Below are 21,117 nucleotides of genomic sequence, written 5' to 3' on the forward strand. Positions count from 1 at the left end.
TCATCACTACAAAACTCATTATAAAGATTATTTTGAAAGTGGACTCACACCGCAGAGAATAGGAATATAAAGCCTTTAATCTTTTTGCTTTTTTCTGGAAGATTCAGTCAGAAGCTAACTTTGTACTCGTCACTCTACTACACTAGCATACCACGGCACTCATATATCAGTGTATGTACTTCATTGATAAGAGCTATCGCTAAGTGATGGTAAGTAGAAGCTTTTGTGCTCAGTATGAAATGTTATGCCGAGGTTGATTGTACATTTCTATTTAAATATATCTGATTGACCATTGATTTTCCCATTTTTAATAGATTAGATGATATTAAATAAGAAAATATTTATGCAGATTATCTTGTTGATTTGATTGATTGGCCTAGTGATAATGGTACAGTGATTATGTACAGTTCCCGTTTTTTTTGGTGGGGGAAACAGTACACATCATACATCATAGCTTTATTAGCAGTAACATAAGCATGTGCCTTTAAATGTTTATAACATTCGGTAATCTTTGCATTTACATAGTATGCAAATAAGCTTAGTTATATATTGAAATTTCCATTTTTTTCACTGTCTGTTGTTAAGATATTTGCTAAATAAAATGTATTAAAAATTATTAATTTTGATAAATTATGGAGACTACAGTCATGTTAAGAATAATTACTTCAATTTCCCAATGTTTTGCACTTCATATTAAGGTCATAAACATATATGTACAAAGATATATACAGTTACAATGATTTGAACAACCATTATTCTACTGCTCTGACCTTTTTATTTTATTTTATTTTTTACTAGAAGTCATGCCAGTAGAATAACGGTTGATCAAATCATTGTAACTTTGGCATATGATTTGAAATGTAATGTAGCATTTCTTTGTATGTATGTGTGTGTATACTCCATGTGACAACTTTAACATGAAGGTCGAAATGATGGAAAATTAAAGTAATTTTTCTTAACGTGGTTATAGTCTATATAATTTATTAGAATGAATGCTGATTACTGTATAACATTAAAAGAAAGGTTGTTAAAAATAATTGTATACATTTTATTTATTTTTATATACTTTTACAATAAAGTTATACTTAATAAATTATGTGTTAGATACTTAATTTGATGTTCTTGTACAATAAACATTATCAGACTGTAAAATAAAAACATCAGTAAGTAATTTTTTTAAATTTTCTTTTCATATATTTCCTTGTTTATAAAAGTTGATTTCATACAATTTTTATACCCAGATTGTGAGATTATCCTTCTAGATGACTTTAATATTCATAACACAAATAGTTAACCTATCAACCAAAATGCTAGACAATTGTCATTATTCTTCTAACACTCTGGACTTTTTTTTCATCAGTTTTCCCTTTCAAATACACTGCATACATGCATGCATCTGAATCCTCTCGGCAGTTCTAACTATAATCCTATCCACATCTTTTTTACAGGTCTCAGCCCTATTTCCTATGGCACTACAACAGTACCAATTAGGATGACCTCTTTTCCTTGGTCAGATTATTGTTTCTGTTCTCCTTACCTAAAGATCTGCCCTGAGCAAATATTTGATATAATTCTTGCTGAGATGTTAGCCTTTGTCTCCCCCCTCCCCTCCACTTCAAACTCTCAAAGTTCTGTTTTCTGAAAATGTGCCTTTATAGTCCATGATTAAAATATAGCATGTATACAGTCGATCATGTCAAAAACTCTAGATTCTCACTAAGCATATAGGACAGCCTGAAAAAGGTATAAGAAAATTATCAAGAAATCTAAAGAAGACTTCATAAAGACTAAATACAACGAGCTTGCCTTCCTTGATTGGCAGTCAGCCATTCCACTCCCTACTTAGAGAAGAACAAGGTTATTTTCTACCTAGGGACTCATCAGTTATTAAAGGGCTCTTCAATGTATAATATATAACTTATCACAGCTAAGTTATCCCCATCTTCCTGAGGTACAGATTTTCACAAACGGGGGCTTTGGCATACCCAGAGCAAAATCATATCTTCCTTAATTGAAGGAAATGCTAAATAGATATCTGAGTAGTAGATATTGGAGCCTGAAGAGTCTTGCAGCTATGTTTAGTTGCTAGAGCAAGAGTTCTGATTTCTATCTTCCTTTTTTTTTTTTTTTCACATGTAGTGTGTTATATCCTCAGTAATATGCCAATCGCTTCAGGGGACCCCAAGCACCCCCAAATTCAAGGGCGCAGCAGTAACAAAGTTCCACAAGCCAGCTGCTAGAGCAAATGGGACCAAACTAGAGTGTAACAAATCCAGAGGCTTCCATATTTCTTCCTTCCCATGTATAATGGATTATAATTCAATGAAGCATGATTTTACTGTGGATCATAAAACATCACAAAAAAACAATAATCAAAAAATAAAAATAAAAAAGCATAAAAAAAAACCATCAACATTAATACTTACCAAAAAAAAGTTACTGCATTCATGGCCTAACTTCAATATAAAAATTTGTACCCACTACCTACTATCAATATCACCAAACTCCAATAACCATTCTGACCTCTTCAGCTACCTCTCTCTAAAGCTTGATTTTCTGCAGTCAAAATTTACAACTCAAAGTGGCATCCAATTCCCCTCATCAAAGAAGATGGCATATATCTGCATGACAGCAGAGATAAGAGAGCAGAGCTGAGTGATACCAAAATAGAAAATACTGTTTATTATTTGAGCACACAACTAGTTTGGTCTTCTTACGAAACTTCATCGGATACATAACTTAAAAAGAGAAATACAAAAATATATATTACAAGAGAAACAATAGCTGTACATTAACTTGTATATCATAAATATACAAGGATATTTATGATATTATAATGATGATATTTAAAGGTGTTCTAAATGTCATGGTATTGTTGGGTACATTCACATGAGTATGGTCTACAGAATGCCAAATCTGGATAGCTGAAGTGTGACAATCAGACAACTTCTGTTGATTCCGCAGTTCTTCTCTCCTGTTCAATGTGGCATCTAAAAATGTTTTCTGATTTGTACCAGATAGCTAGGATTAATTACAGAATCTTCATCGTTAGGGTGAGCAAAATTAAGAATATGATTAAATAGTGCACTGGCTCTAGTTCTGCCATACATAATGTTTCACATGTTCTTCCATACACAACCCAATGGATTTCTCCGTCTAGCCAAAATAGGGTACACTGCAGTTTCATCAAAGACGATAGACTCCTTGATACTTTAGGTTGTTATATTTCAGTTTAGTTGTACTGAGTAAGGAACAGAATTTGGGAAAAGGAGTAAAAAAAGTGTGGGTTTTAAATTTCTTGAGAATTTTATCTAACTTTGGTGAAACGGAGATGATATCTAGTTGAGAGATGAAGCCTTTTACATGATGCTATGTTCAGTATGGTGAGCAGGTGGATTAAAAAGTAGCTTACGAATAGTATTATTAGGATGGTTGTTTTTCTAAGAGGTTGTAAGAAGAAACTGTAGTTCTTTGGTGACCTCTTCTTCTTTCGTAAGGACAGAACAAGCACATTTACGATGTAGAAATGATGCCAAGCTTTTGGGGTGGATAATGATGAGAATGTGCATGAAGGTATCTGTTGGTATGTGTGGGTTTTCAATAAATAGAGATCTTCAGTTTTTCTGAGACGAGTGAGTTTGATATCCAGGAACCAGAGAGAGCTGTTAACTTCTAATTCCAAGGTAAGTTGTATTCTTGGGTGTTGAATGTTGAGATGCTAATTCCTTTAAAGAATCTGATCCATCACTCCAAATTAAGAAATTGTCACCACACCTTTCCTTTTATATAATTGGCTTTAATGGGAAGGAATTGATTGCATTTTCCTGAAAGCTTTCTAAATATAAATTTGCTAATATAGGAGATAATGGGTTGCCCATGGCCAAGCCAAGGTTCTTTTTGTACCTTGAAAGATGAAATTATGGCGAGTTTTGATGTTATTTCCCTCTTTACTAATGTGCGTACAGAAGAGGTTTAAATTCTTTTAAAAATCAAGTAACCAGAATTTATGCAATGGGTCAGGAATGGCATAACTTTTTTTTTAATAACTTATCTTTTAGATAACATCAAAATTTACCATAATTTCGTCTTTTGGAAGATATGCCTTTAACAATCGAAAGAAATAGTTCCAAATTCTTGAGAAAAGAGGTGGTCGAGCCTGTTAAACTTTTTAAAACCTTGGCCATATGTTTTGAAAGTTTGTATGTAGGAGATTCCATGCCATCTTGGATCCTTTACAAGAATTGAGTAGGTGTCTGTTTGTAGTAGTTGTAACAATTTGTTGTTGTAATCTTCAATATCTAGGACAGTCAAGTTCCATTTGTCTGCAGGGACAATTGTAATATCCTTATTTTTCTGTAGATTTTTGACAGCTAGACATCCTATAATAGTAACATTATTTATTGGGGTTTTGCATTGTTAATTGTGAGGATGGATTCCATACAAAGTAAATTCGGTAATCGTGCTTGGTTCATTCCTTCTGGTTGAAGGAATGAACCAAGTGAAAAACTTCCAACATCTATCTAGAGTATTTTAGTAATAAGGTGTGACACCTTTTGGTGTCATATTTTGTGACCTTGCACATGTAGAATCAATAGGTATATATATCATCATCTCATTATCAGCCATTGTTGATCTACTGCTGGATGAAGGCCTTTCCAAGATTGCTCCAAAACTATGTCCATGGGTTTCCTTTCCCATGACACTCCTGCAAATCTCATGATATCATCAATCCACCGTGATTTAGGTCGGCATCATGGTAGTTTTTCCTCTCGTTAAATCCAATCCAGTACTTCTTTTGTCCATCGTTGATCTTGTCTTCGAGCAATATGTTCAGCCCATTGCCACTTCAGGTGTTTCACTCTTCCTATGATGTCAGAGACTTTGGTTTGATTTCTTATCTATGTATTCCTTTTGGGATCCAGTCTTGTGATACCAAGCATACTTTTTTCCATACTAATTTGAATACACATATTGCAGAAACCAAATGCCTGTGCAAATGTGGGAGAAGTGAGTTAGTAAGAGATGGGTTATTAATCAATCTAATTGCCCTCCTCTATATTGAGTCAGGCATTTCAAGAGAGAACATATGGGGTCCCATTCCAAATGTGAGAGCAGTATTCAATAACTGGACAGATTTTTGATTTGTATAAGGTTAGCATCTCTGCTGATCTTCAGAGTTTCAAGAAAAATTTACATGGCAGTTAAATGGATGAAGAACGCTTTTTTCAATGAATAACAAGTGTTTTTGGCTTCTTCTTGTGTATTTTAGTCTCCATTTGGTACTACAAATTCTCGGGGGTGGGGTGGGGGTAATTCTTTGCAGTTTCTTGGCCACGGTAGTCATGGAATCGAGTGTTCATTGAGCTACTTATTAACTTGCAATAAAAACAAGCTTTTTTTAAGTACTAAACTCAGTTCTTAGTACAGTTTAGATAATAATGTTATAACAGCATTATTGGTAAAGTGGTCTCTGACAGTAGATAGCAATTCTTCTGCTAAAATTTCTTGGTGCACTTGTGAATTCACCGAATTTTTGTGAAATGCAAGTGACCAACACCATGATATGACATGCAGTCCCAGATTATCTGACTGGCTGAGAATTTGCCTGTTGACACCAGACAGTTAGGGTTGAATTTTTCTCCTGATCATCTCCAAACTGTCTATCTACTGTTTGGCACCCTGCAGGTTAAACTTTTTCTCGTCCGAAAAAATTACTCTTTTCCACAAATCAGGATCTGTTTGGCATGCTCTTTGAACCAATTTAACTGAGCCAATCTGATTTTTTTTTTGGTTAATAATGGTTTCTTTTTATTATCTGACTGGCTGAGAATTTGCCTGTTGACACCAGACAGTTCGGGTTGAATTTTTCTCCTGATCGTCTTCAAACTGTCTATCTACTGTTTGGCACCCTGCAAGTTAAACTTTTTCTTGTCAGAAAAAATTACTCTTTTCCACAAATCAGGATCTGTTTGGCATGCTCTTTGCACCAATTTAACTGAGCCAATCAGATTTTTTTTTTTTTTTGGTTAATAATGGTTTCTTTTTAGGGTGTCTGGCTATCAGTCCCTGTCGAATGACTCTTCTCCTGACAGTTACAGAGCTTGCCACAATTCCTGTTTGATCTTCCTAGTCCTGTTTCAGTTCTCCAGATGATGAATGGCAATTTATCATGAAGAGCCACTTTAGAACTCAATCTTGGCATGGTGTAGACATTAGCTTTCTTCCTTTCAGCAGATCTGGTTTCCTTCACTTTTGACAGTAGCCATATTACAGTAGATTGACTACAGGACAGCCTTTTTTCTATTTCACGAGAGGAATTACCTTCTCTGTTCAGATCGTGAATCACAATTTTTTTGAGGTGTTAACTGTGAGTAGCCCCAGCGATCTCATCACAAAAATGCAAAAACTAGCTCTTGCTGTAACCTTACCCATAATACGAGGATAAGGCAGTCATCCCTATACTTCTAAGTATTCTTCTCTGTAAATTGTGTTCTACTGGCCAGTTTGCCTATTCTGAGGGATGAAAAATCCAAGTTTCAGGAGAAAAAAAAACCCTCTACCTCTGTTTGAGACCGTCTAACTCACCTTTAGTCAAAAGAGACCAGATAAAGGTTCCTCACGTCATGGACAGGAATCGAACCCAGGGGTCTTTCTGACCAATGGGCTTCATAGACTGACTGAGCTATGGAGGCTCTCTTACAGCAGAATTTAATCACATACACCACACCTTCTTATCTAATAGCTACAGTTCCTGCAATATCAAAAAAAAAAGAATCAACCCTTTCCCCAATCCTCGACGTTTCCTTCAGAAAGATTTTAGTAATACCATCATCATTCCCTATATCCGAGGCACATAAGAAAAAATAGCCGGTCTTAATGTAATACAATCTCTGTATGGCTTTCAAGCCCCATTGAAAGCATGCTACCCTTATGCATTCTACTAAAGATCAGCTTCCTCCTCTCTCTCTCTCTCTCTCTCTCTCTCTCTTCTCTTTAAGGATTAGGCATTTGGCTGTTCAGGCTTCACTGGTCTTTCCATCTTGTTGCTGTTCCTCTCTCTCTCTCCCCCCCCTCCCCCTTTGGTCTATATCTATCCACCTCTTTTGGTTACCGATATCTTTCCATCCTAAATAGATGTTTTTTTTCAGAGAGAGACCATGACTATGATGGTCTCTCTCTTTCCAGAGAGAGACCATGACGGCCTCTCTCTCTGTACCCGGAGTATATGACGTTCCCTGTTTCTGCAAGTTGGCATATACTGTGGACAGACAAAAAGATCAGCCAACATCCACATGGAAGAACAGCAAAGCTAATATAGTGAGTCACTTCAATAAATTTATGTTAATTTAGAGTTTGTGCTCTCTGGGAGCTGAGTTAAGAGTAGGACAGTTCATCAACAACCACTGGCTCCAGAAAAAATTATAGGAGTAAACTTTAATTTACTATTTTAATTTAAAATGAAGACATTAGCAAGGAAATTTTAATCATTATCATTCAAGAATGTGTAAGCTGAATCAGTCTAAGGTACTGTAGTCATTTAAAAAAAATGGAAAAGACAGCTACACAGATGTTTGATGACTAGATAGTGGGAGAAAGACTAAGATCCAAGTAGATTAATGCAGTTGGATATGCATTGCAAAACTGCAATATCTAACAATATTGGTGACCTAACATCAGATATTGGAAGAAAATTGATTGTTTAAAGTAAACTAATAATAATGTAAATTTAATAATGCAGTATTATCATAATATCCTTCATATAATTTGAGGGTACATATCAGCAAGCAATGACATTAATAGTTCTGATGGTAGGATATAACCTTTTTCAGACTGGGAAAGATAATTGGCCATCTGAATTATATAAGATAAGAGTTTTTGAGAATGGTAGCAGGTTAATGTTTCTTTTTTTAGTAGTGAGCTCTTGGATAGTGGCAGCAGATAAAAGAAAGAAAAAAAAAACAATTTCAGTCATTGTGTGTGTGTGTGTGTGTGTGTGTGTGTGTGTGTGTGTGTGTGTGTGTGTGTGTGTGTGTGTGTGTGTGTGTGAGAGAGAGTGAGAGAGAGAGAAAAGATTAGCTAGATGATTAGATGATAAGTTTAAGTGCTGCAATGGAAAATAAATTTGATTAAGATTGTATGTAAAGGAATAAAATACGCAAGCTGATAAAAGCATATCCTGTTTTTTTTTATTAAAAGATCAGTACTGATTGGAATGTTTGTTCATTTGTTAGGTATGAATCCAATATATCATCTCTGTTCACATTGACTTCATTGGGTGTTCAGTTAAAAACCATCATATGCCTACAAACCACAAAGGAAGCATTCCCTCCCACGCGGCTGATAAAAAATAAATAAATAAAAAAATTTTTAAAAATATTGTTTATAATAGCTTCATAAAGCTTGTTGAGAGGCTTATACGCTGGTTAAACATGATAACTAATATTTAAGGAATTGACAGCGTATACTAGAAATATAGATTAAATAAACTTTAATATATACCTTCCGATATTTCGGCGAACGTCACGTTGCCATCTTCTTGGGAACTTACTACACAGACACGTGCACACAAGTACTAATAACAGCAAATGAGACTGAAGCTAGGAAGCTAGCGTTTCCTAAAGTTCTGATGGTGCCCCTGGCGGGCTATATTGGTAGTTCTTGGCCTTTGGGCTGAAGTTCTTCTGATAACAGTTTCCCAAATTTGGGGCAGTTTCATGCATCCAAATTTGTTGAGGTTTGGCATGTTCCTAAGGGCCGAGGCTGATTCCATGAATAGTCTTTCATACTTGAACTTGCTGCAGTGTATTACTGTGGCTTTCTTCCATCTTATTCTGTGGCGAGTATCCAGAGCGTGGTCTGCAAGCCCAGAGTGGCTGTACTGGTAAAATCGGATGTAATCCTTGTGTTCTGAGATTCTGATATTTGCTGTCCTGCCTGTTTGGCCAAAGTAGGACAGTTTACAGCTGCAAGGGACCTGGTATACACCAGGTAGGTCTAGGGGAAGTGGTTGGTCTTTGGTGGAGCAGATAAGGGTTGCCAGTTTTCTATGTGGTCTGTAACAGGTGGTCAAGTTGTGTTTTTTTAGGATTTTATTGATTTTTTCCGAGGTGCCTCTGATGTAGGGAATAGTGATAGATTTAGAGTAATCTTTTTTGTGAAGGGGAGGGGGTTGTGGATAACTGGGTTAAGTATTTTTTGAATTTTTTGGAGGGGTAGCCGTTGGCTGAGAAAGTGTCACGGATGTGATTTAGTTCAGTGGTTAGGGCTTGATCATTAGAACAGATTATTTTTGCCCTGTTGAATAATGTTTTAATCACTCCATATTGTTGTGAGGGGGGGGGGATTGATTGTTGGTGAATGTATCTGCCTGTGTGGGTGGGTTTTCTATAAACTGAGAAAACCAAGGTTCCATCAGGTTGGCGGGTGACTAGTGTGTCTAGGAAGGGGAGGTTATTGTTTTCCTCTTTTTCCAGGGTGAATTTGATTCTAGGGTGTTGGTTGTTCAAGTGTGTTAGGAAGGAGAGGAGTGAATCCGGGCCATGTGGCCAAATAGCGAAAACATCATCAACGTAGCGAAGCCATATGGTAGGTTTTTGTGGGGCTGAGTTTAAGGCTTTCTCTTCAAACATCTCCATGAAGAAGTTGGCCAAGGGTGGGGAAAGTGGTGAACCCATGGCTGTCCCCTCTATCTGTTTGTAGAATTTTTCCTGCCAAACGAAATAGCCTGAGTTCATTGTAAACTGAAATAGGGCTGAGATATCGGGAGGAAATTTAGCTTGGATTAGCTCTAAGGTTTCTTTGAGGGGGACATTCGTGAATAGGGAGGAGACATCAAAACTGACCATTATGTCATTATGTTGGAGTGTAAGGTTTTCTATACTGGCTTTGAAGTGGGCTGAGTTTTTTATGTGTGATGGTGTATTGCCAGTATAGTGTGAGAGCGCTTTGGCTAAATGCTTGGCTAGTTTGTAAGTGGGGGAATCAATGCCATCCACTATGGGACGTAATGGCACATTTTCTTTGTGTATTTTTGGGAGCCCATATATGCGGGGGGGGGGGGGGTCTAGAGTTATAGGGTTTTAGTCTGTTGGTAATCTCCTCAGGCCAAGAAGTGACCTTCTTAAGGAGCCTATGGAGTTTTCTAATTTGTGAGTTGGTGGGATTGTAATTAATGGGGAGGTAAGTGGAACGATCTAATAATAAAGCCTTGAGCTTACCTGTGTAATCTTTAAGATTAAGTACCACAGTGGCGTTTCCCTTATCCGCTTTGGTGATCACTATGTTTTTGTTTCTTTTCAATTCTTGTAGTGCCTTGTATTCACTACTGGATATGTTGGATTTTGGAGGTTTTGCTTTGTTGAGAACACAGGCTACATCCAATCTGATATCATTGGCGATGTGGTTAGGCAGTTGGCGAATCCCGCGTTCAATTTGAATCATTAATTCCTCGGCCGGTAATTTCCTAGGAGCAATGGCGAAGTTGTGACCACGTGACAGAGCGTGGAGTGCTTCTGGCTTTAAGGTAGCTGACGATAGGTAGCTGTTATTAGTACTTGTGTGCACGTGTCTGTGTAGTAAGTTCCCAAGAAGATGACAACGTGACGTTCGCCGAAATATCGGAAGGTGTATATTAAAGTTTATTTAATCTATATTTCTAGTATACGCTGTCAATTCCTTAAATATTAGTTATCATTATTATCAGCTTCATAAAGCATAGGAGTTTTTGATTATGTGGACATTGTCCATGGCATCTGATGTTTTTGCCATCTTGCAGATGCAAGTCATATGTATAGTTTATGTATGCATGACATCTGGAAAATTTTCCCCCTGCAGATTAGCTAAATAATTTGTCAGATCACACTGACCTCTCCCATTAACTATACCACTGAAATCTACCCCCTCTCTCTCTTTCCCCTCCGTCCCTCCCTCCTGAACATCATGGATCTTTAAATTTTTAACCATTCATCCCAGTTACTTCACTTGGAAGAACAAAGTATACAAACAATATATATATATATACCACTGGCATTAACCACGCTAACGGCCAAGACGTATATATACGTCCAGGTTACCATGAATGTGAAGTGCATACTAAAATTGTAATACCATTGATATTACATTGAAATATATGAGGATGCATGTTTGATCCATAATGGCCGGCAAGGTGGTTAAGGGAGCCTTATGAGAAAAAAAAAAATCCTGTAGATAGAAAGCTTCACAACTATTGTTGCTTGCCTACTGCCTAGTTAATATATATTAATGGTGTATTCTCTATCTGGTGATATCGTGCAAATACATTAAATACATTTCTTCCCTATCTCAACAACCCAAAACACCCCAAGTTCATTTTTACTACTGAAAAAGAAGATACCAAAAGCTTTACTCTTCTACTTATGTAATGTTTTCCTGACGACAGCATTTTTTTCTTTCTGTCACGGTATATAGTAAACTGAACACAAGCGGTTAAATTCAATCACATCCCCTGCCAACAGTTTGTTATAAATATACTACGTAACTAAACAGAGCATCAATGCCTGTGCTTGATTAGCATCTCTCACAGTCGATCTTAATCATATCTGCCATAATTTCATATCTAATGATTACAGTTCCAACAAAATATTGCTGTTTTCTATATCAGCAATACCTAAAAAAAATTTTTTAAAAATACTGAATATTTTGTCTCTCTCTCTATAGTTTTCAAATATTCATATCAAACTTGCTGCCTTTATTCACTCTCTTATATGCCATCCCTTTCCCTGTCAATTCCAATGGGCACACTGGAAGATCTGCTAACCTCTGTCTGGAAGAACATGAAAAATACATATCACTACTACTATCAATAGTCAGATTTAGGAGATCATTCCATGGACATGGATTATGTTTCTTTGAAATTCTAGCTTTTTTTTTTTTTTTTTTTTTTCCTGCTCCACATGTAGGGAATAGTAATAGCATTACTGTAACTACATGTTGAGAGGGATGTGAGATGCAGGAAGGAGCAAGTATTTTTTAATCCTTTAGTTGGTGGCTCTGTTAACTAGTGTGTTTATTATACCATATTGTATGTGGCAGGATTGAGAATGCATGTGCCTATGTGGGTAGGTTTTCTGTAAACTGAGAAAGAAATAGTACCATTAGGGAGATGTTGTATGTGTGATTCAGTTTCATTCAGATGATATTTCTGTCGCATGAGATGAAATATTGGAACCATTAAGCCTGTGCTTTGTTCTTTTGCTCTGCAGTTTCAATTCCATTAAACTAAAACATGGGCTTCATCCATAACAGTAAGCTTAAATACATATTAAAATAGAAAGTCATTCCAGCACAATACACTGAGAACAGAGTTTTGCTTTGAATTGAAATAGCAGACATGATAAATCAAGTCATTGTTCAGCTCCCAAACCTGCTCCTCTGCACGAGGTTGCTCTAAAATAATAACAATAATAGTAATAATAATGAAACTGATCTTCACACACAACTAACATAGCACTTTTCATGACTAGTTATAATTAATAATATAGATAAATGGAATAAGAACATTCCCTGCATACAAACACTACACTGTGTGATTTAGGAGAGGTTACAAGTTAGCTGCTGAAAGGCATGTTGCTGTTAATTTATGATTTTATGATTCTTTTACCTATTTTGTATGTATTCGAACTGTGTGACAATTTCATCATAGCCTTTGAAAAACTTTCAGAGCAAAAAATCCTTTGATATTTTGCTCTGAAAGATTTTAAAAGAGTAAAATATTAAACTTAACAACCTCTGTTGTAATCATATCCAGACATCTTGACCGTTGAATTTAATCATTGAATATATGTATGACTTTTCACCATATTCGTTCAGCATCCTAAGGACAAAGTAGTTCTACTACTACATTGTGTCACATAGTCCACTATCTGGTTGTTAGTATCAGTGGATATTAGTGGAGATAATAACTGACTACTCACATTATTTCTAAAGCTCACACCAGACAAATTTTCGACTGAAAAATCATACATGCAGTTAACACTAGAAGTAACAGAACAAAAGACTGCCAGTGAACAGAAACTTATAGAAGAAACTTTTTTTATTTGTATTTGTGCTGACTTAGGAGTAAATAATATATACAGGGATTGTATTAACAGATGAATGGGATATACAGATTTCATGTATGCCTCTGGTGTATGATACTATCTCTGTGCCTTTGGCCACAAATGTATAATGAAATATTTGCTCTCTTAAAGGGACAGATCACATGTAGGCATCCTGATTGTGCATCCTATTTACATTGACTAGTCATTTCCATTAATATATTGTTGTTAATGGAAATGACACATATTTACTAAGCAGCTGTCATTTTGTTTATTAATGATATAGGAAATAAATGAAAATTTTGTAGAGATCCTGAAGGATAATGTATTGGGGGGGGGGGGTTGGAAAGTTCTGATAAACACCTAGACAAAAATGTTGGAAGTTTTTTTTCTCCTTGGTTAGACTATAATAAATTTAGTTTAATCTTTTATCCTTGCACCTGAAGTATCTTCAGGACTGAGGCAACTCGTGGTAAAGGTGGACCAAGCTCTCATCACTGCTTGTCTTAGTATCTCCCATAATGCAAAGCACATTTCCTTGCAGACATGTATAATGCTGTGCATTAAGGGAAGGGCCACTACCCAGATGGGTTTCGACCTTTATTGAGGTCTCGTCATTGGGAGCTAGACCCAGATGTGGTGATACTAAAGTTGAAGCAATGGAGAAGTCATATTTACCTATGTGAGTTGCTAAAAGGTGTCTCACCTTATTATTAAATTACTCTGGATTTAGACAAAGATGTTGGAAGTTTTTTTCCACTTGGATAGACTATAATACTTCTCCATTGCTTCCACCTTAGTATCACCACCTAGAGGTGGTGATACTAAAGGTCAAAACCGGTCTGGGTAGTGGCCCTTCCCTTAATGCATAGTATTATACATGTCCGCAAGATGTGCTTTGCATTATGGGAGATACTTAGACAAGCAGTGATGAGAGCTTGGTCCACCTTTACCACGAGTTGCCTCAATCCTGAAGATACTTCAGATGCAAACCTTGTTTGCTTACACTTGGATAAAGGATTAAACTAAATTTATTATAACCTAGACAAAAATTATATTAAAGCAACTGATATAACCACGAGAAAGAACATACTAGTAGCAGAGTTATGGAGGTAACTTATATTCTTATATCCTCGTATGTTCTTTCTTGGTTATATTAGTTGCTTTAATATTTTTGTTTTAGGTGTTTATTAGAACATTCCAGGACCCCCCAGAGGGAATTGACCTTCAGAGGGAATATTGCATAAGTGGACAAAGTAGCTCAAAGGATCACTTTAATATGCTGCAAGTAGAGATAAGGAGGTAGATTTATTAAACTGGAACTTTTTTATTAGCTTTATTGGTTGACCAGAGATTTTTGTAAAATACATACAAGAATTGTCTACGAGTTTCACCAGCTGTCCTGTCTGGCTTCTTCAGGACATGTGTAACGGTACAAGGAACTAACGTTTGCTAGTAAAACAGAAGAATGGAGTAATACAGTCAGATAAATTAAACTGACTCGTAACATCCTAAGCATGGAACGTGGTGTATCAGTCATTGTTTATTGAGCATGTTATAGTTTTTAGCAAAATGAAATTCTGGTAAGCTGAGCGAATTTATTAGGCTTTTCCAGATGTCTTTCAGAATCATTCCTTGATTTCTGTTTAGATTTTCTCCAGGGCGGAGTACAACCGTGGCTTCTTTGAAATACAACACAAAGAAGGAGGTAGATTATTATTTCTCTTTATAATGCCCTGATACAGCACATCAGGACTGCTGTGCACTCTGATTACCTAGGTTTCTTTGGAATTTGGAAGTATTGCAGAATCTAGATGCAAATAGCAAAAATGATAATTGGACTATGGCATGCTCCCCGTGAGGTTAAATCAAAGGTTGGTGGGTTACAAAGTTAGGTGATGTGCAGTAAAGGGAGTATGTGATAGAAACGTTCATCCTGCATTACAGATGAGGTTTTATAGAGCTGATGTTTAAAGAAATTTTTTAGTACATGACAGGATGGGAGAGAACAAACTCAGATAACCTGTTAATCATATGCAGATTATACCCTTGCTTTTCAGTAATATTCTCTCTTGATATATAATGAAATTTAGGCTTTTTGCTTCTTTCATTAAATGAAATTGGTTGATATATAATAAATTTTTACTGCTGTGTTGAATTTTACACATGTTTTCACTTAGTATTCACCTTTTTATAAATCACAGTAATGATATTTTCTAAACTGAAAAGTTGAAGTAAAAATATTTAATTAAACATTCCATTAAAAAAAAAAAGGGTATTGTATTATCTTAGAAAGAAACTTTCTAAAATATAACTAAGTTGCAGTTTTTTGTTTGTTTATTTTTAAACCAAAACCAAAAATCTTCCTTTAGGAAATAATTATAACTCTTAATTTGGTCTAATTGTTAGTAGTCTGAACTACTAACTATTTCTAGCATTAGCAGTCTCTCCTCAAACAGAATGGAAAACTGGCCTTTTTTTTAGATGCTTGTTTCCTGTAGTTATACATAAAGTAGAGTTTGGGTTTGTGTGTTGCACATATACAAATATAAAAGTTCATTAATTTTAGAGAATAATGAATCATAGTAATGATTAAATATCTTGTGTTACTCTGTTTTTATAATGGTTTCTTGGAAACTATATATGTTTATACTAAATCAGTATGTAAATTATTTATGGATTAGCACATCTTAAACAATTTCAGAAGTATTCCCAGCTGAATTAGCATTTACAAAGTACTCAGTAGACATGCCAAATTTCAATTTGAGCATGCTGCTTCCTTCAGGTAGTTGTTTTGAGCTCTTGTCTAAAATTATGTCTGGATACTTGAATTATTTCTATAATTGTTTCATTTCCCAAGGTTTATAATATAGAATATAATGCAGAATGTTTAATGTAACATACACTTATGAAAACATGGAATGCTACTATGTATTGTGACAATGGGAATACATTTTACTGCTTTTTTTTCCCCTGATATCTTTATCATCAGGTAAATCTGTGTATCTAAAATAGAAAGTACAAAATTCAAAAATATCTAGAGCTTGCTGTCATTTTAACAGCTGTTTGGTAGTTGAGATTATTTTAATAATACATTGTCTTGATTACACATGATTTGAAATATGCTGTTATAGTCTAAACTGTAAATGATTTCTTTTTTTTTTAATGCAGAGAACAAAGCCAAAAGGTCTAATAGAACTCAGCTATACATACCTATATATGGTGCATGATAGTTTATTTGAGAGGTAAGCTAAATATCTTTAAAAATACAATAATTATTATATGTAATGAATAAAGCATAGTTACTTTGTACAGATACAGTATTTAAATGAGGGGGGGGGGAGAAAAGTTTTTTCTTTTTCCTACATTTGTGTAGAATTCATTCCTTTTATGCCTATTAACTGATAATTTTTGTGTGATTTGATGTTTTTTCCATCCCATTCAACTATTAGTTTTGATTTATCTGTATGCTGACAGATCAGTTTTGAAAAGTGCTGTGTAGAAATTACTTTTCTTGTCAAATATATATTCAGTGTGTACTAGTAAAATGTCCTAACCATAATTTTGCCATCATTATAAATTAAAGATGCCAAGATATTATATTCTTTGTTGTTTCATCCTTTATCCAAGTGTATGCAAACAACATTTGTGCAGGAAGTAACTTCACAACTGAGCTATTTTACATCAGTTGCCTTAGTATACCATAATGCAATGCACATGTCCGTAAGGATATGTTCAATGAGACCTCAATGAAGGTCAAAACCAGTCTGGGTAGTCCCTTCCTATAATGCATAGCATTATGCATGTCCATAAGGACATGTATAATGTTCAAGATAATATTTAGTAACCCATAATGTGCATTGCATTATGGGTTACTAAGGCAATTGATGTGAAGTTATCAGCCTCTATATACAAGTAGCCCAATCGACTTCACCTGGAAACTTTGTTTACTTACACTTGGATAAAGGATGAAACCAAGAATGTAATATCTTGGCATCTTTAATTTATAGTATAACCAAATGAAAAAAAATTTCAACATCTTGCTATCATTGTACACTATGATGTTCATTTTTCTGTTGCCTTTATTGCCTATACTGAATAAAATATTTTCCTTTTATTCTACATTTTGTTTTACATTTAGCTGGTCATAGTTGAAATTGAATAACTGAATTGAATTCTTCCGATAACAAATTAGAAAGTACTTTGGGGGGGGGGGGGGTAAAGAATGGGGGAGCTTCTGTCATCAGGGAAAAAAAAACAAAACTTATGCATACATAAGTATAATATTTATTGTGACTCTTCAAGAGTATTTGCTAGATCAAGGAAGTAATTCCTCACATGAATTATTAATTTCGAAATCCTACTGATGAGTCAGGTATATGTTGCCAGAAAGAAAAAGAAAGCTGTGAAAGCATTTGAAAACCCTTGCACTATACAAACCACCAAAACTTCCAGAATATCTACTTCTAAAACCATACGTTTTTATTTCCAAATCATTCTTACTTCTTGCAAAAAAAAGGATGGGGGATTCTTTTGGCAATGCCTAAATCTTCAGGTAAGATGAGACTCTTCTCTTGGCAAAAACATATTATCTCCTCTACATCCAAGAAATTAAGTTTGTTTGTTTGTTTATAGCACTATTTTACCTCTAAATACAGTTTACTCTATAAAAATGTCTTAAATCCATCCAGAGCAATATGGTTCTTATTAGTATCACATTTTATTAGAATTAGTATCACAGATTCCGTTACACTCTAAATCTGCTGAAACATACACAGTGTCAAGCCAACACAACTTCACAATTTAACTTAAAACTCACAAAACGAATTTTTCTTCATGTTTGTTTTTTTTCTTTCTGCTGTTATCCTTGGCAAAGTTTCCCTCTTGTGCATTTCTTAAAAGGGTAATAATAATAATATTATTATTATTAGAAGAGACCTACAAGGAGTCAGGGACTCATTGATGGAGGCCATGTATCTCTCACACCACCTGTCATACCTTCTATTGAATTCTTTGCACTGTCTGCAGTCACTACCTCCAAAGGCAAGCCATTCCAATCATGCACTAACTCTATGAGAAAAATCTAACTATCACCCCCTTCTTGACTGTCATCCAACAATTCCAGTCTGTTGCAATCATTCTGCAAGTACTGCCTGTCAGTCACATTCCTGATTTTTCTGCATAATCCTTCCCATTGTCATTAATATAAAGATTGAATAACAATGGACCAACTACTAGTCAGCTTAAATCTTGCAGACTCACCAACCCCCCCCCCCCCCCCCCCCCATGCACTACTATCTGATACCTATCACTCAGCCAATATCTTATCCAGACTAATTTCTCCCGTTTAACTTCAGCATAATATGACCTTTGTCAACCTATTCCTGGATGCAATATCTTACCAAGCTTTACAAAATCTTCACCACAACTCCAGAGATATTGATAGGCCAAGACACATCAGTCTTTCCACCTCCCTTTTGCAATGGAATTATACGTTCTTTCCACTCCTGCGGGATATTCCCTGGACAAGGACTCAAATTGTACAGCCACTTCAGCTGAACACACTGTTAGCATCCATACTGATATCTCATCAGCCTATGGAAAATTCTTATGCAGTAAGTTTCTGGATGAAATTTCTTCATCGAGCATAGAGGTTGCAGTGAACTCTGTGTTGCATACCACACCAGGTTAACTTGTGGCAAAGAGGAACTGAATTCTTTTTGTAGAACCTGGAGTAACCAAGAAAGAAAATGGTCAAGTAGTTCAACATTTGTATTTGAAAAGCTTCATTAATGAATTTTTTTAAATTTGTGTAAAGGATTTCTCCCGTGTTTCAAAGTAAACAACCCTCCAGGACATGCCATACAAGGTCTTCAGCAGTGTGGAAAAGAGAAATCAAGAATTAGAATACCTCAGTTGCATCCTGCCAAAAAATGGCTACACCATAAAAAAGTTGATAAAATTCTTTATTTCATTCACATTTGCTAACTCTTGCAATTGCAGATACATTCTTACACCTTTTGTCAGTAATATTCTCCATTCTGCTATCCCTGAGAACCACCAAAAACAAGAATACAAAGAAGCAGTATTACTTACTTCTATTTGTTCAGTCACACATAAGATAAAGCTATTACTATAAAAGATTTCTAGTCTTTTTAGACTCCAGAACTATACCACTCACAAAACTAGGAATATATGCTGCTTTGAAAGAAGTTAACAGACACCATAGTGTAAGGAACAAACAGTCATGACACCAACCTTAATAAGATATAGGACCACCTTTTGTTATAATTGCTATAGCAGTCCTATGGGGCATACTATCCACAAGTGTATCATAGTGATCAATGGGAATTTTGGACCATTCTTCCTGTAGGTATGTAAAAAGGTCCTGGACTGTTGTGAGGAGTCTCTTGACCTCACCCAATGCTCCAGTTCGTCTCACAGACGAACTGGAGCATTGGGTATAGAGGCCAGTGAAGTGTGGTGACATTCATGTCCACAGACCATGCAGTTACAGTAACAATTTGTGATGATTTAAATAGGCAGACAGTGTGAGAAAAACATAATGGATGTCAGTTTAATGTGGAAAAGCGTAAAGTTATGCATTTTGGGATACCAAAGATTACAAGCTGTGTGCCATATTGAGATAACTGTACTGCAGGATATTGATGAAGCCAGGGATTTAGGGGTAGTAGGAGATAGAGAGTTTAAGTTAAGAAGGCATATTGCTAAAGTTGCAAGGGTAGCTCACAGGATTACTTAGTTACTGAAGAACACACTAACAAAAAGAGTCAAGGGTGTTATCATTCTGCTTTATAAAATCTTGATATGACCATATATGGACTGTGTTGAGGTCTAGTCACCTGGGTTTTTTGGGGACGAAGAAGTGGTGGATAGGATCCAGAGGTGAGTTGCCTGTGGAATGCTTTTTATGAGGATAGATTGAGGGTTTGTGGATTGCATAAGTTTGTTAGGCAAAAAAAAGGGGGAATATGATAGAAATATTTATGTTACTTAAAGGATTTTATAGGATTGATGCAGGAGAAATATTTCAGCACTGGGCAGAACAAGAGGTCATTCCTGGAAGATTGGTAAGTGTGGGGTTAGCAAGGGTGTGATAGCTAGACTAGATTTTTTGTTTAGGGAGTGGTGAATGAATGGAATGGGTTGCCTTAGTCAGTTGTGCATGCTTTGTCTGTTAATGGTTTCAAGGAGAGGTATGATAGATATTATGTTGTAGTTTGGGTCAATCATGATTTCTATTCTTATCTAATGCCTTACATATGCAGATATCCATGTGCATGCTTAATAAGTCCAAACTTGACAAACACACAGTCATTCTTTATTCAAAAACATAGGTTCCCAACCTTGGGGTGGCATTCACATATGAAATGTATAGATATCTAATGATGTTCAAGTACTTTGTAAGATTGTATTGAACTATGCAGGTTAGTGCTTACATACATCTTTAAGAAAGGTTTCACCAATGAATGGTACTCTAAAATTTGAGATGATAAATATATTACCTTGTTACTTCTTTCTGCCAAAATATTAAGTGTAGTATGTTATTTCAAATTTAAAATTATTAATACAATGTAGGAAATAAAAAAAAAAACTCTTAAACTGCTTGTCTGGCTTTCTAGTATGCTATTGAATGTATTTCAAAAATTGAAATGCAAGATGTCTGACACTAGGTTAATGTATAAAGCAACATATATCCATCATTCGTAAACAAAAATAAAGTTTGAAAGTAGAGGATGTCCTTTCTTTCCTTCCTCTTCTCAAAGAAAATGTGAGTTTACTTCTTTTTTTTTTTTTCTGTCTCTGGAATTCTCTTTGGTTTCTTTTATTCTATATCCTTGGTTTCTTTTTTCTTCTTCATTTCTGTTGATTTTCATTAATAAATATCATTTGTAAATAGAATTTTATAAAAGTGAAGCTTATATTTAATAACCATAAGCATGATTGACTTTTGCATTCGTGTAGTAGCATGCTGTTGATTAATGTATGAAGAATGGCCTCAATTTATTATAGTAAGCTGCTG

General features: G+C 35.4%; 1 protein-coding gene across 6 annotated transcripts in view; it reads left to right on the top strand.

The window, feature by feature from the left end:
• Positions 1–21,117, top strand: part of vap (RAS p21 protein activator vap) — a 689,463-nt gene that overhangs the window by 237,370 nt on the left and 430,976 nt on the right. For all 6 annotated transcript variants that reach the window (XM_090406565.1, XM_090406568.1, XM_090406566.1 and 3 more), the window contains exon 11: positions 16,245–16,318. In XM_090406565.1, coding sequence (XP_090262691.1) covers positions 16,245–16,318 — 74 coding nt within the window. The remainder of the gene's footprint in view (positions 1–16,244; positions 16,319–21,117) is intronic.

This window comes from Typopeltis vanoorti, chromosome 16 (genome assembly GCF_054136105.1).
Source record: "Typopeltis vanoorti isolate ZY-2024b chromosome 16, IOZ_Tvanoo_1.0, whole genome shotgun sequence".
Classification (NCBI taxonomy): Eukaryota; Metazoa; Arthropoda; class Arachnida; order Uropygi; family Thelyphonidae; genus Typopeltis; species Typopeltis vanoorti.